The sequence below is a fragment of the Macaca thibetana genome, chromosome 7, assembly GCF_024542745.1.
Source record: "Macaca thibetana thibetana isolate TM-01 chromosome 7, ASM2454274v1, whole genome shotgun sequence".
Lineage (NCBI taxonomy): Eukaryota > Metazoa > Chordata > Mammalia > Primates > Cercopithecidae > Macaca > Macaca thibetana.
This window is the reverse complement of record NC_065584.1, coordinates 109233043-109258658: the sequence shown is the minus strand read 5'-3', so window position 1 is coordinate 109258658 and position 25616 is coordinate 109233043. Positions and strand designations below refer to the sequence as shown.

The following is a 25616-nucleotide window of genomic DNA, read 5'->3' as shown; positions in this document are numbered from 1 at the left end:
GTGGAAATCAAAATAACTCAGTACCATTTACAATTGCTCCAAAGAAAAGGAAACAGGTAGAAATTAAGAAAAGATGTGCAAGATCAGTATCATGAAAATTATTTTAAAAATCAAAGAAAACCAAAATAAATATTATGTTTCAGGACTAGAAGGCCATTCTAAAATGTGGATGTCAAAGCACCACATGAAAAAGCAATTGAAGTCCTAGAAAATAGAAATGTAACTTTATTCCAATAAAGCTGGATGAAGAAGCGGGGAAAATGTATATGGGAAAAAATGGCCACAGAATAGCCAGAACAATTTTGGGAAAAAAAAATAAATAAGTGTGAGGAATCACTCTTCCCAGTGTCCAAACTGACACCTGCAATAATCAAGAGAGTGTGGTACTGGTGGAGGAACAGACACATTACCAATGGGACAGAATAGAGAACCCAGAGATACACCCCACAAATATGTCCAACTAACTTTTAACCAAGGAGCAAATGCAGTTCAATTGAGGAGGGCTAGTCTTGTCAATAAATGGTGCTGGCCCAATGGGACATTCATAGGTTTAAAAATGAACTTTCACTTAAAACTCTCACACAAATACAAAAAATAACTCAAGGCCTGGCACAGTTGCTCACACCTGTAATCTCAGCACTTTAAGAAGCCAAAGCAGGAGACTCTCTTGAGGCCAGGAATTCAAGACCAGCCTGGGCAACATAGCAAGACCCTAATTCTACAAAAAAATTTTAAAACTTAGCCAGCTATGGTATTGCACACCTGTAGTCCCAGCTACTTGGGAGACTGAGGCAGGAGGATCACTTGAGCCCAGGAGTTTGAGGCTGCAGTGAGCTGTGATCATGCCACTGCACTCCTGCCAGGGTGACAGAGTGAAACCTTGTCTCAAAGAAAAAAATAATAATAATAAAACTAACTCAAAATAGATCCTGGTCTTAAAAGTAAAACTGAAAAAAAAAATAAGAAAACCAATCTTTGGACTCTGGAATTATTGCAACGAAGCAATAAGTTCTTAGACTTGACAGCCAAACCACAGTCTATAACAGAAAAAAACTGGCCCAGCACGGTGGCTCATGCCCATAATCCCAGCACTTTGTGAGGCCAAAGTGGGTGGATCACTTGAGGCCAGGAGTTCGAGACCAGCCTGGCCAACATGGTGAAACCCCGTCTCTACAAAAAATACAAAAAAATTAGCCAGGCGTGGTGGCACACGCCTGTAGTTTTAGCTACTTGGCAGGCTGAGGCAGGAGAATCACTTGAACCCAGGAGATAGTGTTGGAATGAGCCGAGATGAGGCCGTTGTACTCCAGCCTGGGCAACAGAGGGAGACTCTGTCTCAAAAAAAAAAAAAAAAAGGCTGGCACTGTGGCTCACACCTGTAATCCCAGCACTTTGTCTCAAAAAAAAAAAAAAAAAAAAGAAAAAGAAAAATTATAAACAAGACTAAGAGAAAATATTTTTTTTTTTTTTTTTTTGAGACGGAGTCTTGCTCTGCCGCCCAGGCTGGAGTGCAGTGGCCGGATCTCAGCTCACTGCAAGCTCCGCCTCCCGGGTTCACGCCATTCTCCTGCCTCAGCCTCCCGAGTAGCTGGGACTACAGGCGCCCGCCACCTCGCCCGGCTAGTTTTTTGTATATTTTAGTAGAGACGGGGTTTCACCATGTTAGCCAGGATGGTCTCGATCTCCTGACCTCGTGATCCGCCCGTCTCGGCCTCCCAAAGTGCTGGGATTACAGGCTTGAGCCACCACGCCCGGCTGACTAAGAGAAAATATTTGCAAACCACATATCCAACAAAGTCTTCATAATATATAAAGAACAGTCACAGCTCAACATTTACAAAAACAAACAATTCAATTAGAAAATAAGCAAAAGGCATGTACAAACATCACACTGAAGAAGATACACAGGTGGCAAATAAATACATGAAAAGATAATGTCCAACATTATCATCATGAGAGAAATTAAGTTGAAAGCACAGTAAGATATCGCTGCACACCAGTAGAAAGACCACACCCTGTCACGTGGTCTTTGGGGCAGGGGCACGTGGACAGCTATGACAGAAGGGCCTTGGACCACCAGATGTGTAGAGCAAGCCGTGTAGGGAGACCTGCTGAAAGACTGCCAGGAAACGGTCGGGCTGCATGGGGAGGCAGCCTCTGGAGGTCCTGGGCTGCCACACTGCTCGTGGAATACAGGGACCGCCCTCCAAGGCCCTTCCTGAGACCCTGCCACACTCCCTTCTGTGTGTGGCTGGTTTGTGTGTAGTGGCCTCTGCTTTTTGTTTCTACAAGGGCCGAAACCATGTCGAACTGGCCTCTTTACAGGACTTTTAAAATCTAGAGATGGCTTTTTGTAGAGAAGGAGAGGTTTTTTTCTAAATGACTAATAATAATGACCATTAATTAATAAAAATTAATAAATCTTTGCTAATTATGTAGTTTTCGAAGGTTGAACAATTTTACACAAAAGGTGAACAAACCCTAGAATAACAGAGAAGCCTATTAAAAATAATTGCATTGTATTTTATTTTTTAATTAATGACTGTTAACTAATTAAAGCACATTGAATTTATTAAACCTATAATTGCAAAATAATAGTAAAAAGGGGGAAGAGAGAAACTAAATAAATTCAGTGGACACCACTGGAAGTTACTAAGGGAAGAGCTCATTACTAAGAAAGTTGATCATTACAGAAATAGGATTTATCTTAGGCGGGCAGTGGGCCCTGGTGGGTATTAAAATCATTAAGAGAAAAGGTGGCAGGGAGCTGGGCACCTTTCCCCACCACCTCAACTCCCTGGACATTCTCCGCACCCCTGATAGCGGGACATCCAGACACAGGGTCCTCCTCCCGGACGCAGCCCAGACCCCTGCCCACCTGTGAAGCATGGGCGCCCCAAAATGGAACCTGCAGCCTTCAGATCTCAATTGTAGTCTGTAGGAAATAGGATAGAGCAGCTAATTAATCCCATGAGGAACCCAGCAGCTGAATCAGGGTATAGAACATTCTACAGAACAACAGAACAGGATTTGTCAACTAGATGGTGGTGTGGTAAAGACTTTGCCTGGTCTGAGGACGCCACCGTTAGAAGGGCCCTTGGCTGGCTTCGGGGTACTCAGCTTCGGGACTGTTCCCTCGTTACCGAGGAGAGGGCTGTCTTGTGGGCCTGGGGCGGTGTGTTCTGCTGTATTCTGTTCCCAGTGTGTTCTGGGCATGTCCTGCATGCCCAGACTGTATAAAATGTAATTTATAAATGGTGTGCACCTGCTTGCCTTCTGGGAGTCGGGATCTTGGTAAGCTGAGGGTGTGACTATCTAATCGGCCCCCACAAAAACTCAGGCTCCAACAGGCCGCCCGGGGCAGAAACACTGCATGGGGCTGTCTCTGGTTGCTGGAGGGAGGGGCGTGCTCTGTGTGGGCCCTCCCAGGAGAGGAGATCTTTCAGAAGCCGGCTCCTGGGTTCCTCCAGGCTCAGCAGGTTTCCACTGCCAGGCATGGCAGTAAACCCCAGCCCAGAGGACAGCTGCCCCTGAGCCTGCGAGTTCCTGTGTCAAATCACACAGTGGTCATGGGAACCGTGAAACAGTAATATTGATTTAAAAGAAGATCAGGCTGGGCGCAGTGGCTCAAGCCTGTAATCCCAGCACTTTGGGAAGCCGAGACGGGCGGATCACGAGGTCAGGAGATCGAGACCATCCTGGCTAATATGGTGAAACCCCGTCTCTACTAAAAAATACAAAAAACTAGCCAGGCAAGGTGGCGGCGCCTGTAGTCCCAACTTCGGGAGGCTGAGGCAGGAGAATGGCGTAAACCCGGGACGCGGAGCTTGCAGTGAGCTGAGATCCGGCCACTGCACTCCAGCCTGGGCGACAGAGCGAGACTCCGTCTCAAAAAAAAAAAAAAAAAAGAAAACGGATAGAAAACGGAGGGAACAAAACTGTTCTAGAACAGAAGAGATGTAAGAGATAACAATCCCGTGAGTGGCCCTTGTTAAGACAGGTAAGGGCTCAACTTACTGGGGTCATCATTCCTCAGCAGGTAGACTCAACAACCACAGGCAAAATTCTGGAATTTTCCTGGTCACTCCTCCAGCCTGCCATCTCCTCAACATCCTCACGTATTTCTCAGACCTATCCCCAGTTCACTAGGAGGCACCTCTAATGGTCACGTCATGCACTGACCTTCCGGGCTCCTGTCCGTGTTGTGAGGAAGTTTGATTTCATAGTTAAATCAACAATGGACCTGCCCAGCCCAAGAAGGGTCTGCACGTTGCTTTGTGCTGTTGAAGGCACAGCCACACTTAGAACTTTCCAGAAACATCACATTGACTGGACTTAAGATCACATGTGGAAATGCCCATGAGCCAAGCTGACAAACAAAACAGATAATCAGATAATCCCTCTGGGCACACAGCCTCAGGCCATCCATGTCCCCTCACACACACAATCCCACGGTGCAGGTGGGCGCAAATGAGTGTACTCATCACACAGGTGCAGACTCTGAGTCTCAGAGGAGACTGCAACTCTTGTTCCCTCATGGTCACACTTGGAGTGAGCAGCGGAGAGAGGGTAGAAAATCGAATGCACATTCTGTTTTCTCAGGTACACTTCTGCTCCTAAAACCCATCCTTCTCATGTCAGTTGCCAAGATTCAGCAAATATTCCTGTATGGTTCCCTTTCTACCTAGAGAGAGGGACACGCTAATCTTCAGGAATGATGACACTAGTCCAGTTAGATTTAGGAGTCAGGACCGAGCCCATCCAGAGTGTCGGAGGTCTCAAGCCTCCCTGACGGTGGGCCCAGACAGATCGGGGGGGCAGGTGTGAAAGTTACCTCGAATATGATCAACGCGTAGACGCCCGCGAGGATGGCCGTGGCGATGGTCACTTGGGCTTCTACACTCGCGTGGAGGTACTGATAAGCCATCAAAAGAGGGACAGCCTGGGTCTGCTGGAGGGAGGCCCGGATGCTGATGGACACCGTCTCTCTGCAGAACGAAACGACGACCTCACTGTTCACAACGTCAACAGTTAGGGCACCTCCCTCTATATCAGCCAGACATTAACCAGAATCCAAATGGATCTCAGAACGATTCAGCCCAATGCCCGATCTCACAGCTGGAAGAGCAGTGAGCACAGGCCAGCGGCATGAGACACAGGACGCAGCCTCCCTGCGGCCAAGCCGGGCCGGTCCAAGCAGGTCCCTCAGCCTCCCTGTGACACCACCTGACAGTGAAGAGTGAGTAGGGGCCTGCACAGAAGACGCCAGCCATTGAACTGGCTCTTCCTCCTCCCCAACATACCCAACCACTTCACCTGCTAACTAAGAGCAAAGCCAGCTGTTTGAACTCCAGTCCCTGAGAGTGAGGAGACACGCTCCAGACGAGAAGCCTGCAAGCGACCACAGGTCGGTGGCGGACACCAGAGCGTTTTTTCAAGTTCAGTCAATACGTTTTATGGGCTGAATTGTGTCCCCTTCCTCCAAAAACAATTCCTAGGTTGAAGTCCTAACCCCGAGTACCTCCAAATGGGACTGTAGGTAGACGTAGGGTCTTTAAAAAGGTGAGGAAGGTTAAATGAGGTCATGGGGATGAGTGCTAATCCAGTAGGATGGGTGTCCATACAAGGAGAGATCAGAAGACAGGCACAGAGGGATGGCCACCTGTAAGCCAGGGGAGAGGCCTTGGGAGAAACTGACGCTGTCGACACCTTGACCTCAGACTTCCAGCCTCTAGGATTACAAGGTAAATGTCTGACAGTTAAGCCACCCAGTGTGTAGTACTACGATACGGCAGCCTTAGCTGTCTAATACGCCAACCAAGAGTACCGATTGAATATGAAGCAGCATTAGTTAAGGAATAAGAATCCTAAATTTTCTAGAACTCTCCATTGTACAGCTTCACAATATTAACGAAATTAGAACATCAACCAAAAACTGCCATTTGTTTCAAAATGACTTCTGCAGTCAACCCTCTTACATCCTGACACCCATGGCTACGACGCCTTCTCACAGCCTTTGAGTTCACTGTCTACACAGCATAAGCACCGTGTCCAAGCCACATGCTGACCTGGTGCTGCGTGGGCCGAAACTCAGTGTCCTGCAGGTCAGACTCCTTTAAACGCGTGTGTCCCGGAGAGCCTGCCCCAACATCTCACTCACTGAGAACTCACCTGCCCAGTACCTCAAAGGTCCTGCTCATCACGGAGCGCTCGCTTCTCCTCGGATTTAAATACACCGTCCAGTTGTGAGTGACCTGTACAAGCCAAAGCATAAAGTTATGGTGAGGCTTTTCACCTGAGACACCATCTGGGATCTGGCACTGCTCGCTCTAGGTATTTGTTTCAAATAAGAGGAGAAAGAAAGAAATGGGGGCATCTTTATTTGAGCTCTCACATATCTCATGTTAGAAGCTACTGCTCCTATGTTAGCTCTGATGTTAGGAGCTGGGAATTTCCACAATTTGGAGAGCTTTCTTTAAGAAAAAGGATTCAAAAGAAAAAATGCAGAATTAGCGTACAAAAGTGCAAAAGGCATAGAAGTAGTGATTTAATACAAGAAAAACAAATCACGCCCAGACGCGGTGGCTCACGCCTGTAATCCCACTTTGGGAGGCCAAGGTGGGAGATCACTTGAAGCCAAGAGTTCAAGATCAGCCTGGGCAACAGAGCAAGACCCCTGTCTGCACAAAAAATATTTTAAAAATTAGCCAGGCCTGGTGGCATGTGCCTGTGGTCCCAGCCACTTAGGGGCGTAGGCAGGAGAATCCCGTGAGCCCAGAAGTTCAAAGTTACAGTGAGCTGTGATCACACCACTGCACTCCAGCCTGGGCAACAGAGTGAGATCCCCAACTCTAAAAGTTTTTTAATAAAAATTTTTTAAATTTAAAAAATGAATCACTCCAAGTTACTAGAGACTTGGAGGACTCTTCTGAGCTCTCTGAGTCCCGAGAACTGCTTCTGCAACTGCTTGCAACCTGGAGGCAACAAACCCACCCCCCGCAAACCTCCCACACCCCTGTGCACAGAAGCCCCTGCAAGGAAGGGCCCCAGGGTGAAGCTTCATTCCCTGCCTTGCATGTTCTTGCCCCTGGGGTACAGGACAGTGATCAGCTAGGGAGGCAGCCTGGGGAGGGAGGGGGATCCTCAATGGGAAGATGCGAATCTCACCCACCAATCACAACGGACACTGAAAACAGGATCTCTGAAACTGGTCAAAGCAAAGAAGCATATGCATGAGAGAAGTTCTTTTAAGTACCTCAGTGTTTGCAAAGAGCGTGTCTGGGGGAAAAATCCTTTAGTAAAGATCTCTGTGTTTCCATGTTTCTGGGGCTGGATTTGCCCGTGGGCATTTTGGGTCAGCACGTTGGGAAGGGCCACCCCAGAGAGCAGGGAGGTGCCATACAGATCATTTAACCTGGGTTATTAATATGCAAGTGCTGGGGAGGCAGCAGGACCGCAGGCTGGGTGAGGTCCTGCCCTTCTCCATGCAAGGCCCAGGTCAGAGGGCAAAGGCCATTGCTCATCACCAAGGAGCCCCTGGCCAAGGGGCTCTGCTCTTCACACGGGGAACCAAGCTGAGATCCTAGGACCCTGGCCAGGGCAGCCGGTTCAGAACATCGGTGTTGCGTCAGCCATGGTCCAGGACACTGCATGCTAGTTCATAACGAGACCTCAGCTCTGTGCACCATGCTCTGCAAGGCAGGAAAGGTGAGGGTGCATTCATTCCTCACACGCTCCACTGCAGGTGATGCAGCCTGCGCATGGGCGGGGTTTCCTGCTACTGGTTATAACGGAACATCCATAAGCCGGGGCTGACTTCCACGCAGAAGTCACAGTGATAATGCAGAGTGGAGTCTCCCAGGCCAGGGCTCGGGGGCCAGGCTTGCATGGAAGGGGCCCTGCCTCTAGAGTCTAGGCTCTGGGCTGCCACGACAGACACCGCTCCCCGGCTGCCTTTGCAGGATGTGAATGAAGGCTTGACAAGGCTCAGAGACAAGACTGCGCACAGGCCTACACAGATGCAGCAGCTCAGAACTTAGGCAGGTGTCCACGAACACAGTAATGTGCTGTGGAACTGTCTTCTGAACCATGACGTAAGGCCCAGACTTAACTGCACTTTTACAACACCAAAAAAAGTTTTTTCATTTCAAATGTATATTTCCTGAATGGCCCGGCAAAACAGTTTTGAATAAAGAACTTGCAAGCCTGATTGTACTGAAATGGCAAGAATTTGATAAATGGAGAAATGGTAAACAGAGAATTTCAAAGACAAAGCAAAACATAAGAAGAGCCAATGAACTGACTAAGAATGGTGTCCTCGCCTGTGGCTCCCCATCAAATCCACTCAAGAGGAAACACAATTTATTATGAGATGAAATGAGATTTCACAATCCTTTCAAATAAATTACCAGCATAACCTGCTGTGGCCGCCGCCACCTGGAGCCCGAAGTGTCGGCCTGGGTCAGCTCCACCAGGAGGCGCTCTTCCCTCCCAGAACGACTGGGCCCGCTGGCCACGAGGGCCCCGGCCAGGTCCACCTGCAGCAGCGTGGAGTCCCCGTGGCTGCTGAGGTTCACGGCTGGGGGAGTGTCAAGGAGAACCGTAAAGCAGGCAGGAGGAACCCCATGTTCCCACCGCCCGCCAGACGCACACCCTCCTCTGACAGAGTGCGAAGAAACACGTTTCCCCAGGTGCCCCATGCCCTCAGCCATCAACACAATCTTCCTGCCTTTCCCATTGCCCACATCTCAGCCCTCATTCCAGACCTAACTCCCCTGAAGCAGGTCGTGACCCTCGTATGAGAGGCGCCCCCCACACCGGGGGAAGGGTGCATCCTTAGCTGCAAAGATGGAGGGAGGCCAAGAGGGACCTGAACGGACAGGCCTTGCCAGGGCCCCTCCCAGCCCGTTTCCTGCGCTTGCTCATGTGCTCTCGTCCGATCACGCCTTTCACGAGTCTCCACTCTTCATCAAACCTAGCAGCAGAACCCCAAGCTCAGCTGTTTCTTGTCAGGCAACACTTATATGAAACACATGAGTGTGCCTTTTCCTTGTTAACCTGTCCCTCGTGTCTACTCTGCAGGGCCCTGCTTGGAGACGCTAAGAGGGCAGGGAAACGGTGTTTTCTCCTCCCCTCTGAATCACAGTCTCCTCCACATCCTCTGAGAGCCCAGGCTGCCACGCTGGGTGTGATACAAAATGCATCACCTGGGAAAAAGGAAAGACGGGAGGGGGAAGGAGGGAGAGAAGGGGGAGAATGGGGAGAAGGGAAGGAGAGAGAAAGGGAGAGGAGAAAGAAGAGGCAGCAAAGAAGAGTAGGAAGGGAGGGAGGAAAAGAAGGGAGAGTGGAAGGAAGGGAGGGCGCCCATAACTGACCTGCTTGTGGAAGTTTGCTGGCTTCTGTTCATTTGCCTGTTGCCCTGGGAGCCTCTGACAGGCCTCCCGCAGATAACCATTCAGGGACAAAGCACTTCAGGTGCTGCAATTACAGGCTTCTAAAATAGACCCTGCAACTACGGAACCCACACAGCCCAACTGTGCTGCGGGAGACACTGAGGCTCCGAAAGAAAGGTAGCTGTGCCGTTCACCAGCTAAAGGAGAGTGGTGCTTTCTCCAGAAGCTCTCCCCTCACAGCAGCCACCCCCGGTGTCCCTCACCCAGGCTCCTCCAGAGGACAGGCCAGAGGGCCGGGAGGAGGCCTCGGAGCTCCCTGCTCAGACGACAGCCCTGAGGATGTTGTTCTGGGCCTTTCCAACCAGCCCGAGGCCCCTCCTACCTCACGTCTACACTGCGCGCCCTTTCTCTGAGAATCACCTTGTCGGGGGCGGGGTCCAGCTGGCTTCCCCTCCTCCCCAAGCAGACCTCAGGCCTGCAGCCTTCACAAAGCTCAGGGTCTTTTGAGAGGGTCCGTGAGTTTCCAGAAACCGCTGTTAATCCCTGGGAACGCTGGGAACGCTGCCCTTTTCCAAGGAGCCTGCTGGAGGCTCAGATCACCCCCATCGTGGCTGGTGACCCATCGTCCCCCCTGCGGCCTTCAGCTCTCCCAGGCTCTCTCCCTCTTCGTCCAAATTCCAAGGCCACGCAGGGAGCAGGCGAGAACTCCCTGCCCCCAACCATCCCCACCCCTGCCAAGAAAGGCAAGCTGGCCTGTCCCCTGCGGGGATGCACTCAGGCCGCAGGGTCCCGCATGGGCCTGGGGCACTCAGGCTGCTTGAGAAGGAACTCGGCAAAATGCCTTAGAATAAAGGGGGCACCCTGGGTCCCGGGTGGGATGAACAGAGGGCTGAGGCTATCGTACCATCTTGGTGCCCTAAGCTGTCGTGCTGGCCTTGTGATCTCCACTGACTGATCAGGTTCAGTGCCAGTGTCCCCCGAAATCTCCCCCTCCTGCCTGAGTCCCACTGAGGACGGTTTCCGGACAGGATCCCGCCTCCCCCTTCAGGTTCTTGGGTCAGCCTGGCAGCTGGCTGCTCTATCTCCCCTGCCCCCTGCGGGAAGTCGTGCCCAGGAGGGCGGCGTGTCCTGGGAACTTCATGAAGGGTCCAGGAACACGGGGCACGTCTTGCCTTTCTTCATCCTGGGGAAGCGATGCAGAGGTCGAGGCCCAAGAATGAGAAACAAAGTCTGTCAGCATCACACAGCTCGTTGGTTCTCTCACACGGAGATACTTTAAGGCTCAGGCACAGTTTTAAAGTGATGAAGAAAATACAAACACATGCACACGCGCTCAGCTGACATCAGCACCGCCCTGACCCCAATGGAAGTGGGAGCTTCTAAAACTGTGGGTGCCTCTGTCCACGGAGCAGAGGGAAGCACAAACCATGACCAGTGCCCCCCCACCCACCAGAAAGCCTCCAGCGCCAGGCCTTTCTGGAAGGCTGCTGGGCAGGTCGCTGGCTGAGGAGAGGGTGCCCTGGGAAGATGCAGTGAGACTGCCAGAAGGATGACAGAAACCAAGGCTACGCAACCGATGACAGCAACTGCAAGGAAAGCAAGCCAGTTTCCTAAAATTTCAGTTCACTGAGGCTATCAAGTAAGTAGGCTAAAGAAAAAAACATCTTGCCATTTAGCTAACTAAATTAATTCCTTTTTTTAAATCATCATCATCAAAAATATTTGGCCTGCTCAGAGCACCCCATCGGAGGGTCCCACCTCTCCAGGACCCTCCCCGGAAGCCCGCCACCCTAGCAGCACCGGGGTCTTCAGGGACCTTCATGCACAGACACCTTACTGACCACGTTCATTCCAAAAGAGGCTCTGGACCCCCGCGGGAGAGCTGGGAAACAGCGCTCCCACCCTTTCACCCAGAAAAGGCTGGGCGGACATCAGTTAACCGCCCACTCCTGATCCCAGAAGGAGGCTGCAGCAGAAACAACTCGCCTGAAATCTAGAGGAAAACAGGTGACTGTAGGGAGAGGTGGCTTCCCTGGGACAGGAGCCAGCCCCACACTTCGGAATCAGGCAGGATTCAACCAGAAAATGTACACATTGCTCAGGGTCGAGTGTGGGCTCACATGAGCGTGGCAGCCCCTGAGAGCCACAGATGGAGGTGTTCACATCTTCTCGCAGGCTCTTCCTCCAGGAACCCCAGCGGACGCTCCCCAGGAAGACAGGAAGCCCGGGGAAGATCCCGGGAAAGCATCCCCCGGTGATGCCAAGCTTCACCCTCTCCCGCTGCCTCTATCTCCCCTAAGGAGCAAAGGCCCTCATTTGCTCGGGAAGTGCATCAGATCTGGCAGCCGGAGGGTGCAGTGGGAATTCCTGCAGCTACGAGAAGGCAGGAGGGGAAAAAAGTAGCTCTTACCCCAGTGGCAGGGGTGGGCATAGAGCAAGGTCTAGCAGACAGCTGGCAGGGCGCCCGGCAATTCTGAGTGTCCAGGGCACCGGAGGTTGCCACAGCAACCGCAAACCTCAACACAGCCGAATTCTTGCTAGATTTACATGAACCCTCCAACTAATGCCTGCAGAAGTCAAGGCATGCTCATCTCCAAGCTTAAACACCACTGGCCTCTGTGTCTACTATCCTACAGGATGTGTATGACTTCTGACGAAAAATTCTGAGGCATGCAAGACGGCCAGAGCAAGCACAGCAGGAGGTGCTGCGGCAGTCACCAGAGCCGGGTGACACAGCCAGGATGGCATGAACTGGAAGATGGGTCACGCTGAACGCACAAGAGATGGGGGGGGAAGGAGTATCCGGGAGCTAGGGAAAGCCAGGTCCTGGCTGGAATGTGCCCTGCTCTCCCCCTTCCTCGCTCGGAGAGCTCCACCACCAACCCCGCCACTGTCTCCCTGGAGCTCCCCGCCCCTCTGTCCTGAGACCCCATCTCTCATCAAACATCTGGAGAAACAACATTCAGGTGGGTGGGAATGGTAATGGCCTGTGCCGTGGCCTTCAGCAGCAGTCACAACCGTCCGTGAGTGTCTCCTTGCGTTTCAGATCTCAGCCAGGCGGCCGGCCATCTCAGAGTGGATTTTGGATACAGTAGTTCTCCAGCGGCGACAAGGCCAACAGCTGCCAGAGCTTTCCTTGATCCGGATACAGGCTGAACAAAATCTGTAAGAATCAGAAATGTTGAATGACGGAGGTGTGGTATGAGAGCAGTAAGGTAGAAATCATTCTGAAAACAGTCGAAAACGGATGTGATGATGGGGCTACTGTGTGTATCCAGAACGAAGCAGCTTACTCAGAATAGCTTTGTCTTAAATATTAAAATATTCTGATTCATTATTCTGATTCATTACAGTGTTCAGCTACAATGGGCTCTGATTATTGATAACTGCCAATTTTAAGGATTAAATGCCTGGCCATAAAATTAAATCATCAAAGAGGTACAAATGTGGTTTTCTCACATTGGAGAATAAAGGAATATGACCCCTCTAATGGTTAGAGCATGTGTTTGTGGTAGTAGGTGTTTGTGAAATTTGCAAAGCACCTTATACACCATCAAAAAGTAAATTAAACTGATGATAACGTGAGATTATAGAAATTCAAATCATTCCTCAAATTCCATTTTGGATATATCCACAAATCACCTAAAGTCCATCTCACAGAAGAAGGCTAAGACTGGACACAGCTCAGGTCAGCTCTTAGGGACTAGGGGAGACCTGGCCCACCCAGCCTGGTTCCTTTGAAATCTTAGAGCACCTGCCAGGCCCTGCTGAGCAGTGGGGCTTCAGAACCACACATTCATGTGAGTAGGAAGTGGCAAGGCAAATTGGTAGCCAAAAATATCAAATCGTGAAGCTTTCAGAGCTCAGTGTAATTGGTTTTCCTTTTCTAGCACAGGTTTCCTTTCTCCGGGTCACAGATCTCCTCCCTCACGGGTTGGTTATTAAGAAGTTGACTGTACTCAGCTCAACGCAATCAGCACTGACTTCATACACCACCCTGCTGTCCTCATGTCGCAGCTGAGAGCTGACCCAGGGCCACAGACATTCCTGCACGCACACAGAGCCACAACACACATGTCACGCGTGCAGGTCATGAAACAGCCAGCAACAGCCACTCACATCATGCACAGGGGGCCCTGTCACCAGGGCAGGCTGCATGGGAGAGCACATCATGGAACACAGCTCAGACCCACCCTTGCCCACCACCACAGTCACACCCCCATCACAGCAGCACCTACCACCCACTGTGGTCTCCCAACAACTGCCCATGCACACCATCTTAGAGCAACACTCAAAAGTGACACTCACCCAAAACAACTCCACAAAGCACAAGCACAACCTATCATGGTCACAGACCACAACCTACACAGCTCACACAGGTGCACACACAGAGACACGCAACAGGCACAGGGGACCACACACAACCTACACAGCTCACACTGGTGCACACACACAAACAGAGCAGGCACAGGCATCACACAACCACACGCAGACATGACACACAGTCACAGACAGGAGACCACACACCCACCTGCACACACACAGACACACAACGAGAGACAGCGGACCACACACCCACCTGCACTCACACAGACACACAACCAGGACGGGGGCCACCTACCCACCTGGACACACACAGACACACAACCAGACAGTAGACCACACACCCACCTGTACGCACACAGACACACAACCAGAGACAGGGGACCACACACCCACACGCACTCACACAACCAGAGATGGGACCACACACCCACCTGCACACACACAGACACGCAACCAGAGACAGGGGACCACACACCCACCTGCACACACACAGACACGCAACCAGAGACAGGGGACCACACACCCACCTGCACACACACAGACACGCAACCAGAGACAGGGGACCACACACCCACCTGCACACACACAGACACGCAACCAGAGACAGGGGACCACACACCCACCTGCACACACACAGACACGCAACCAGAGACAGGGGACCGCACACCCACCTGCACACACACAGACACGCAACCAGAGACAGGGGCCACACACCCACCTGCACACACACAGACACGCAACCAGAGACAGGGGACCACACACTCACCTGCACACAGACAGACATGCAACCAGAGACAGGGGCCACACACGCACTCATTGGGCAAATGTATTTTGAGTGCCACTATGTGACCCTGACTCAGGCTACACCAGGCCACAGAGCACACCAAGGCTGGCAGTGGGACTCATGGCTGTCACCTCAGAGGGCACAGAGGTGTCCCTGCGGCCCTGGCTCCCTGCTCGGGCTCCTGTGCCTTTCCCCTGGTGGGTCCATCTGCTGGGACCCCTCCAGTGAAGAACAGCACCGCCCACTGCCATGGGCTCACCAAAGCAGCCCTCACCCTCCCCTCGTTCCCACACCCTGTTCCCTACGAGGGCATCTGACGTTGGTTTGGCTCCAGAATGTGTCTGTTGTGAATATTCATGTATTTGAAAGGATGGAGATGTCTGGGCAAATAAAATCAGAGACACCTCCCCAGAGGGGGCAAACTTCAGAGCTTCAACACACACCGCTGGACAGAGGCCCAGCGCACAATCTCAAAGGAGCACTGAGACACTCTGGGCTATCCACGATCTCCAGATGTGTCCCAACACACACGAACAGTGCTACTGTCCGGGGCTGAACAGGGAAGTAGGAAACCACTCGAGGAGGGAAGCGAGCCCCACAGCCAGCTACCCGGCCTTCCACATGGCAACACCATGCTGCCCGGCTTCTGCTGTGTGACTGGGACCACAGCAGAGGGCACAGCTGCGGCCCTCGACCCCCTCAGCCCGCTGCCCCACAACCCTCACATCTCCTCCAAAGAAAGTCAGATAATCAGGTGAAGAGGGCCAGGCACTAAGCCCCACATCTCAGGTTCCCCCTGCTATACAGCCAAAGGCACACAGGGCTTCCACGGACCCAACAGCAGTGCTGGGGCAGCCACGGTACTCACAGAGCACAGCACCACAAAGACAAACAGGCCCGTGACTTTCAGCCACTGCACACAGCGCCTGCAAGAGAAAAGGTAGGACCTTAGTGGCAAGGGCAGCAGTCCTGTTGCCCAGACTCAGACACCTTTCTGCAGCCTTGAGTAACTTCCATCTCACAGCGTGTGTTTTGAATTCTTTCCAAACGTGATATGAGGGAGAACACCCTCATATCAGTGACCAGTGAACCTACAGCCCCATCCAAAGGAACATGGTGGAGGTTCCAGAGGAGAACAAAGTTCACCAAAGTGTTTGCACATAGCTTGTTGTTCGGGAAACTAAAGTTCAAGATTTGAGACTCTTTGATAGAGGTTTAAAGCCTCCCATTTCCTGGAAAAAAGTAAACTGAATGCCTTACCTTGTCCTTCTGATTCATATTTATCAATTATTTTCCCCTAAGTTTTCTGAAAGGAATACAGATTGATCATCAAATACAAAAACTAATAACTTAAGAAAGAAATTGTTATGCTGTTACTGGTTGTACCAGCAGAGTCTCTTAAGAATTCCTTAGGCAGTAACTTAATTAACCATCAAGCCACACACTCAGCCCCTACCAAGAACCTCTAAAGCCATTCCGGCCCCCTCAGCATTACCCATTTCTTAACCATGACCCCCAGGCCCTTCATGAACCAGAGCCTGGCCTGCACTCTGCTGCCCTTCTGTTCCACCAACATCCTTGCTGCACCCAGACAGGACCACAGGGCCTTTGCCCTGCCAGGATGCTCCCTGACTGCAGTCCTCCCGTCATGCCCATCTCTGTTCACTCAGCAGCCAGACCCCATCGCCCAACGGCACCATCACCGCCCAGTCAGGTTGTGCTCTCCCACCAGCTGTTCCGTGAGGGCAGGCACTAGAGCGTTTCTGCTTTGTCCCCACACAGGGAAGGATGCTGGTACATAGCCCATGCTTGATGTATGTGTGTAGAATGAAGTTAAGAAACTCCATGTTGGAACATCTTTTTAATACTCTCCTCAGTTAAGTTTCATCTGTCTTTGAAAACCTTCTTTCTGATCCTTTGAAAATGGTAAAATCTTGTTTTGCATTCTCTTAGATTTAATGAATTTGATGAATAATCAGTTCACGCTTCCCAATTATGATTCAACAGCTCCTACTTAAATAGGAATCAAAATGACATTTCTTTTTAAAGCATGAAGCATTAATTGAGCTATTCTAAATACAAATTTCTTTCTACATAACTGACATCTGCAGCAGCGCTGACAACCCAAAATAAAAGGTTTTTTACAAGATTCTTCACTGATCACGCATGGTACTTTTTAGACATGTTATAAAGAATGGCGCTAACGTCTTTTAGTTCAGTGGCAAGCTCAAAGGCAAATACTCCATGAATCAGAGAAGATAAAACAGGCACTGAATGCAGAAGTCTCAAATGTACTTGATTCTATTTTTCCTCGTTGTGGGACAGCTGAGGACACGGCCTCCTCGGGAGTGGGAGTGGTCACCATTCAGCTGGGAAAAGGCTGAACAGTGTCAGGGTTTGCCATCTTGTTGACCCACGGCGCCAGAACTGCACTCACACAATTTCACCCAACTCACATAATCTCATAGCGGATTCACCGGCCAAATGTATACTGCACCCACGGGGGGGCTGAGACCCCGTCTCATCAGGAAGCAGCTACATGCGGGTGGGAGTCACAGTGGGAAGAGACAGCTCCATGTCAAGCAGCGGAGCGAGGGATCTGGGATCGAATCCCTGCCCCTTGGCTTGGCTCAGTGTGGCCTTGAGCAAAAGCCTTACCGTCCTCGAGGCACCCCCCGTGAACCTCCCAGGATTGCTGGGAAGATGCATAGGACAGCGGCTCCCCCACGTACCGCGGGGAGTCTGAGGCGGGCCTCTCCGCACCCCGGGAGGTGCACTTGGAGCGTGCAGGCGGGCACACTTCCAACCAACCGCGAGCATCTTCAGAGAAGACGGGTCCCCATGCACAGACGCTAACATTTGACGACTGAGTAGTGTTTTTTCACTTATCTAGGGCTTTCGCACTTACTATCTTAGTGAAGGCCCGCGAGATGCCACAGAGCCAGGAGCGCAAGCGCGACAGGGCACAGTTGCGCGGCCAGGCCAGGCCCTGCCACGGGCGCTCAGCGACGTCAGGGCGGATCCAGAATGAAAGCCCACAGGTCCTGGCTCCCAAACCTCGTTCTGTCCCGGAAATGCTGCTTTCAAACATGTCCCTCTCAAAAGAATCCTTTCAAATGAACTGGCGCATGGGAGGAAACCCAGCAGATAAACAAGCCGGCAACGTGAGAGCGCTCCGGCCCGCGCGCACCCTGGGCCTCCCGCGCATGCGCGCCCCAGGCCTGCACCCGCACGCGTAACCCATTCCCGCGCCCGCCGTCGCCCTGCGCATGCGCATCCCCGCCCCCCATTCCTCCCATACGCATGCGCACCGTCCACTTTCTCGCTGCAGCTCCGCTTCCCCCAGCATGGTTCTGTGCTCCGTGTACCCAAGACAAAGGCTTACACATTAATGGTTTTCCAACGGATCGTAAGTTCTAAAATGTTTCCAGCCTTAAAAGGGTTTCTGGGGGCCGGGCGCGGTGGCGCAAGCCTGTAATCCCAGCACTTTGGGAGGCCGAGACGGGCGGATCACGAGGTCAGGAGATCGAGACCATCCTGGTTAACACGGTGAAACCCCGTCTCTACTAAAAATACAAAAAACTAGCCGGGCGAGGTGGCGGGCGCCTGTAGTCCCAGCTACTCGGGAGGCTGAGGCAGGAGAATGGCGTAAACCCGGGAGGCGGAGCTTGCAGTGAGCTGAGATCCGGCCACTGCACTCCAGCCTGGGCGACAGAGCAAGACTCCGTCTCAAAAAAAAAAAAAAAAAAAAAAAAAAAAAAAAGGGTTTCTGGGGCCCACAGCACAGGAGGGAACCGCACCCCTCAGGCTGTGCGCTGAGCCAGACCCACTCCTTCCTCAGTAACTGCAAAGGTGTATCAACTTCCAAAACGCCATGGGACCCCTGAAGCAAACAGATCCTATTTGCAAACCTAAAGGCCGTGAAGACCCCAACCCCACGAGCAGGAAGGAGAGGAGTGTACTGTGTCAATCATTTAGGGTTGTCCTCTCAGGCGCTGCATGATTTGCAGGCCGCCTTAAATGTCTCCCTAGGCCCGGGTGAAAATAAGTCACCTTGAAGGAAAAGTACAGCCTGGCCAGATGGACAAAACTCATCCTCTTCTTCACCCTGCTGGTTTGAAAGACGGAGGGGGCACGCAGGACGCGATGTGCGGCCGCCGCTGCTGCCAGGGTGGGCACCCCACGTCTGCCTACCTCAGCTTGGAAAGACGGAGCCGGACGTGCGGGCTGTCCAGAAGGTCCCCCTTCTCCGAGGAGGCAGAGGCAGACAGACCAGACACCTCCCTGCTCAGCAGGTACCTTCGCTCCCAATCAGCAGAGCCGTCTTCCCAAGACTCGTCAGCAGTGATGAACTCTGGATGGTAAACAGGTATGCACCGTGACCTGGAAAGCAAGAGAGGTGTGGTTATTTCTCCTGAAATAGTAATGGCTGCAAAGGAAGCTTTCCTCTGAGTCCTGACTGTGTGAAATGGCGCCGAATCAACCCTGGTCTTTCAAAGGACCACAGACAGTGGCCCGCTCACATACTGGTGGGAATGGTTTTTTTGTGACCTCACAGAACACTTAGGTCAAAGGAAATTTCCTGGAGTCACTAAAGTCTTCAAAATGAATTGTGGGCCTTCAAGAAACCAGCTTTTTCTGAGTTTGGGACTTTCCGAGAAAGCTGTTTCTGGCTGAGACCAGTTCCCACTGATTTCAGCGTTTGCTTTTTCACTGCACGCACTGCAGTAGTCAATACCTAGACGTGTGAGACTTGTCCAGGGTGAGGGGTGTCAGTTTCTCCTCCTGTGTGTAGATCTCTTTCTGCAGTGGAGCTGTAGGGAAGGTGGCCTACCTGGCTTCCCACACAACATCCACAGAAGCACGAGCAGGAAGAGGGAACATTAGTATCTAACTAGACAGGCCAAGAATGGGGCCTATATCTAGATGACTCAATGGGAATCATAAACTTTTCTCAGAATTACTTGAAAACACATCCATTTACTTTTGGAATTTTTGTTGTTGTTTTGTTTTGTTTTTCTTGAGACAGAGTCTTGCTCTGTCACCCAGGCTGGAGTGCAGTGGTGCAATTTCAGCTCACTGCAACCTCTGCCTCCCAAGTTCAAGCGATTCTCCTGCTTCAGCCTCCCCAGTAGCTAGGATTACAGGCACACGCCACCACACCTGGCTAATTTTTGTATTTTTAGTATAGATGGGGTTTCATCATGTTGGCCAGGCTAGTCTCAAACTCCTGACCTCAACTGATCTGACTGCCTTAGCCTCCCAAAGTGCTGGGATGTATAGTCATGAGCCACTGTACAGAGCCTCCATTTACTTTTGGTTGAATCCCTGACCTTCTGATCGATTCCTTCAGTTTAGATGCACTTGACTCTTAAAAGGTTGTACCAAAAGCCAGAATTTTCATGTATCACATAGAATATTCTTGGGATCACAATACTGACGTTAACAGATGTGATCTGTGATAGACTGGAATAAAGCCAGCTCAATGGGGCATTGTGATACTCCTGAACACTTACGACTGCTTTAAAAGTGGTTCACAAGGAAAAATATTCAGAAGAAGAAGCCCAGAGATGCCAATTAGGCTGTGTATAACCAATGTGTAACAAGATAACACACGACTTTGAAAATAGTCGATAATCCGATCAATTTTGTGATTGGAAAATGCTCAGGTGTGTGAGAAATAATATCACACCAACTGCTGAAAAAAACAAAATTGGAACCAAAAAAAACTTTTCTTCTAAGAAGAAAGAGGAAAGCAAGTTAATGTCATTGCCTTCTAGAGCAGTGCTGTGCAATAGAACTTTCTGTGGTGATACAAATGTTCGAATCCCTGTCCAGTATGGCAGCCACATGTGCTATTGGTCACTTGAAGTGTGGCTAGTGCAACTGAAGAAGTGAATGTTTAATGTTAATTAATTTAAATTTAAATAACCATCTGTGAAGAGTTGTCAGTGCAGAGACAGGGCATGCTCTGACCTTTGTACCACATATTCCTGCTCTCAACACCCTTAAAAGAATACTTCTGAAAATATGTAAATCAATGGATATTATCCTAATAAGCCATTTGATCAGATTAAAACTGAAACAAAATAAAGTTGATAAAAGTAAAGTATGAAAAAGACATTCGTACCACCAATACCTTAATTAGCTTCATGCAAAAAGAGAAAAGGAATACATTTTGTAAGCAAAGCTGACCCATGTTCTACTCCCTTGAAATGGTTTTTGTGACATGAGGCCCAGCTCGTGCTCCGCATGCCAGGAAAAATGCTTACGCATTAATGGTTTTCCAATGAACTGCAAATTCTAAAATGTTGCAGGCCTTCACAATTTACCAAGTAATTCAACAGAAAGCATTAAGGGAATAGGTGTGTGAAGTCTTTGTCTTAAGTTATTAATTAGGAGCAACGGAGCATAATTAAGTTATCCCCCAGTACAGACGCTTGAAGCAGCTGGGTCAGTGGAAATGCCTCAGCTTACACTCCTTACCCATCCAGTCACTGAGGGGCTGGTGGCAGGGACTGTGCTAGGTGCCAGGATGCACGATGAAGAGGGCACAGGCTGGCTGACATAACCACAGATAGCACACAGGCCAGTCTGGAAGTAAGGGCATGAATGCAGTGTTTGAGAGCACAGGAGAAGCACTGACTCTTGGTGGGTGCGGCAGAAACAACCAAGGGCTCTCAAAGGCAGTGACATCTGAATGCCCTTGACAGGAGTAGGACTGACTGCCCTGGAGAGACAGAGAGGGAAGGAGTTTCCTCTAGTCAAGGGCTTCCTGTGAACAAATCATCCCTGCACTGAGAAGTAATAAATCCAGATGCCTGCATCCCATCCAAATCCTGTGAGCAGGAGTATTTGGAGGCTGAGGACAGGCATGCACATGGCGTGCAAGCCCCACCTAAAGTGTGAAGCCTGGCCCCCTGCCCTGGCTGCAGACTGGGCTGGGGAGAGAGGAGGCAGCTCCTTGGAACCTCAGAAGTGAGTGAAGGAGACACAACAGCCTGCCTGTCAATGCAGGTACACACCAGCAGTGGGCGCCTGTCGATGCAGGTACACACCAGCAGTGGGCGCCTGTCGATGCAGGTACACACCAGCAGTGGGCGCCTGTCGATGCAGGTACACACCAGCAGTGGGGCCTGTCGATGCAGGTACACACCAGCAGTGGGCGCCTGTCGATGCAGGTACACACCAGCAGTGGGCGCCTGTCGATGCAGGTACACACCAGCAGTGGGCGCCTGTCGATGCAGGTACACACCAGCAGTGGGCGCCTGTCGATGCAGGTACACACCAGCAGTGGGCGCCTGTCGATGCAGGGCGCCTGTCGATGCAGGTACACACCAGCAGTGGGCGCTGTCTGCAGGTACACACCAGATGTCGATGCAGGTACACACCAGCAGTGGGCGCCTGTCGATGCAGGTACACACCAGCAGTGGGCGCCTGTCGATGCAGGTACACACCAGCAGTGGGCAGGGAAAGGAGAATCCCTGATGTGCAAATAGGTGATTCACAATCAAAGCTGTTGAAACTTTTAATTATTTTGAGTCTTAAAAGAATGTGATTATGGGATGAGTCACATAAGAGGCAGCTGTGGCCTTCTTTTCTCTGATTCTAGGTTTGCCTTTTTCCTTACCTACATTGTTTTGTAAAGTCTTGTAAAAGACGAACAGGCATCAGAGAAGACCCCTTCCCTCTTCACTGTTGATCTTCATTGATAGATTAACTTCCTTCTTTCTTCTCTCACACAAAGACCTCATGACTATCCCATTGTCTAACATGGAACGTCAAATATACTCTTTGAAATTGGAGGGGGAGCAAAGCTGTAACTAATCAAATTGCTGTAACTCATAAACCAGCCATGTATGGGAAACGTAGTCCTTCTCCATTTCTTTGTTTTCTGCCTATATGGATATGAATAAGACCTTAACTTTTCAGTTTTGGAGCACTGATCCCATTCTTTTGGATCCTATGTTTCCCAAATGGCTATCCTCAGCTTTGTGCTTGAATAAATAATTTTAAACTGGGTTCTGATAGTTTTTATTATTTCAGATTGACAGTGACAATGTCACCAAGTTTGTGATGTGCAAGGAGCCCAGAAACATGGAGCAGGTGGCTCAGGCTTCTGGCAGTTTGTTTGCAGAAAGAAAAGAAGATGCAGGCCTGGCCCAAGGCCCTTCATCCCAGAAGGAAGCATCTGTAACTTACCCTCCAGGTCAGCTCTGCTCAGGCAATTCCAGAACCACCCTGATTTGTGTCCAAAAAGGACCTGTAAGTTTGCAGGAAATTAGGTTTTCTTGTGAAACACATATACAGGATTTCTCAACTTCGTCACTACTGACATTTGTGCTGGATAGTTCTTTGTGGTGGGGGCTGTCCTGTGCATTGCAGAATGTTTGGCAGCATCCCTGGCCTCTACCCTTAAATGCCAGAAGCATCTCAGCCCTCAGTGTGACAACCAAAAATGTCTCCAGACAATGCCGACCTCACCCCTAGCTGACAAACCCCAGCCTGCTAAGACAATGCATCAGAGCTTTGTGCATGCGTGAGTGTGTGTGTGTGCTGTGCAATTGCTGCAGGGTTATGCTCAAGGCCATCTGGAAATTAATAGCCACAGAATATAACCACCCGAATCATGAACATCTACTACAACAAATTGTCAAGGATCTGGCAGAGGTTAAACATGTCCAGTAAAAATTCATATCTCAAGCACTTCTCCAGCATATGTGCCAAGTGCAATGCTCGGAAACTCTTACTTTCCTATGACGGGGGAAATATCTCACCCTTTCTCTTGTAAGGAATTCCTCAGCAAAGGAGTGTTTTCTGTAAAGCAGGAATCTTTAGACCTGGAGCTGGACATCTGGGGCAAAGGAGAGTGAGACCTGAAAGAGACAAGGAAGGAAACAGAATCACCAACACAGAAATAACGAATGTGTTCCCAGCACTTGGGCGCTAGATTCAAGAATGTGCCCAAGATTCAGTGATAAATCTTACAAGGAAATTTGCCTAAGGGTCTGTCTGAATTGTAAAAGGCTGAAGTTTTAGAAGACACCATAAGAAATACCTCTCCTCCCCAACTCAATTGAAAATGCACAGCAGACACTCGCACAGGAGACCAAATACTACGGGATGACACTTTTAGGCTCGCTTTTGCATTAGCAGGAGATTCAGGCCACCTTTGCTATTTCATGCAGAGCTGCTCCTCAAGAAAAACATTCAGAGGACGGGACACAGTGGCTCACGCCTGTAATCCCAGCACTTTGTGAAACTGAGGTGGGTGAATCACAAGGTCAGGAGTTCAAGACCAGCCTGGCCAATGTGGTGAAACCCCGCCTCTACTAAAAATACAAAAAAAAAAAAATTAGCCAGGTGTAGTGGTGGGCACCTGTAATACCAGCTACTCTGGAGGCGGAGGCAGAGAATTGCTTGAACCCAGGAGGCGGAGGTTGCAGTGAGCCGAGATCACACCACTGCACTCCAGCCTGGGCGACAGAGCGAGACTCCTTGTCAAAAAAAAAAAAAAAAAGATTCAGAGCCTCGTTGGCCCTTTTGTAGGCAGAAAATTCTATTTGCTAAAATAACAAGAAATTCACTTTTAAAATATACTAATGGCTGCCACTGGAAGACCAATCAGCAGAAGTCAGGACCAAGGGGTGGGAATGAGACAACAACCAGAATGGCAAGGAGGAAGCTCTCCAAGGACAGCAGCCACAACTGAAGCAAAGCAAAGGTTTGCACTGGGCAGGGTGGTCCTCCACCACACTGGCCTGCCTGCCATATGGAAGGACCACCATAAATGTATCATTCAAATCAGGAGCTTGTTGAACAGGAAGTAACTGCACAGCCACAACTAAGTCCACCGGCATGTATGGTCACCCTCATTAAAGGACACTTGATGTTAAAAGACAACCAGCTTTCCATGAGAAGTTGCAGGAACAATTTTCGTTCCTGATCACTGAGAATATGTCATTTTATATGCTGATACATTGCCTTTCTTACAGGATCCCAGGCCAGGTAGAGATGCTGTAGATGCTATGAAACATTTACCCAGGCAAGTAACAGTAATTCTTTCCGATCACAAATGCACAATGGAAGAAATTTTAAGAAAAATATTTTTGCTTCTTTCTCATTCAAGCATTCACCTGTGAGACAGACAATAAGACTCCTGTGGATGAGTAAAACATGGGCCCCTGAGTTGTGTCTAACACCAGCACCATGTCTCTGGGAAGTCAGAAAAGGAGTCTGTCTGGGGCCAGTGAGTATCCGCTGGGCATCATCTCTGGGCAGCACTGGGCCACTTCCCATGGAGAACACAGGTGACTGAGGACTCACCTCAGAGGCTTAATGGCCAGTAGAGGTCAGCATGGCAGGAGAGAGAATTATAAAGTAGGTGCTTTAACTTTGACAAATGAAGGTAGAGAGATTTGGAAGAATCTCTCTGCCCAAGAGATTTAATAATTAGCATACTTTTAGCTGCTCAAACTAGCTTACAGTTGAGATCCTCCCAACCCTGTTTCCCATAACTATAAATCTGTAACTGTAACCCCCTAGGTACATTTAGAAAATGTCATAGTGAGTGGACCAAACAACCAGATGTTTTCTGATACTCCCTGGGGTGGTCTAGGAGAGCTGAGTGTTACGGAGATGGTGACCTTCCTCATATTATTTAACAACCCTGAGCTTCCATTTTCTCAGTCATGCAATGTAGATTAAAAGAAAACAAGGCCAAGCATGGTGGTTCAAACCTGTAATCCCAGCAAGGTGGGAGGATCGATTGAGGCCATGAGTTCAAGACCAGCCTGGGCAACATAGCAAGATCCTATCTCTATGGAAAGTAAAAATAATAAAAAATTATCTGGGCGTAGTGGTGCACACTTGTAGTCCTAGCTTCTTGGAAGACTGAGGCAGGAGAATCACTTGAGCCCAGGAGTTCAACGGTGCAGTGAGCTATGATGGAGCCACTGCACTCCAGCCTGGAGGAGACCCTCTCACTTTAAAAAAGAAACAAAAACCCTTGGTTTTCTTATATTAACTAAGGAGATGTAAATGGAAAACATAAAGATAGATTGTGGATATTGGTTCACTGAGGTTCACTAGACTGTGAGCTCTTTAAGAATGAC

General features: G+C 50.1%; 1 protein-coding gene across 2 annotated transcripts in view; it reads right to left on the bottom strand.

Moving 5' to 3' along the window:
* Positions 1 to 25616, bottom strand: part of OCA2 (OCA2 melanosomal transmembrane protein) — a 333377-nt gene that overhangs the window by 259119 nt on the left and 48642 nt on the right. For both annotated transcript variants that reach the window (XM_050796132.1, XM_050796134.1), the window contains exons 2-8: positions 23280 to 23378; positions 18697 to 18885; positions 15371 to 15428; positions 12483 to 12555; positions 8409 to 8578; positions 6172 to 6254; positions 4835 to 4988 (exon numbers count right to left, since the gene is read on the bottom strand). In XM_050796132.1, the coding sequence (XP_050652089.1) occupies positions 4835 to 4988; positions 6172 to 6254; positions 8409 to 8578; positions 12483 to 12555; positions 15371 to 15428; positions 18697 to 18885; positions 23280 to 23378 (826 nt within the window). The remainder of the gene's footprint in view (positions 1 to 4834; positions 4989 to 6171; positions 6255 to 8408; positions 8579 to 12482; positions 12556 to 15370; positions 15429 to 18696; positions 18886 to 23279; positions 23379 to 25616) is intronic.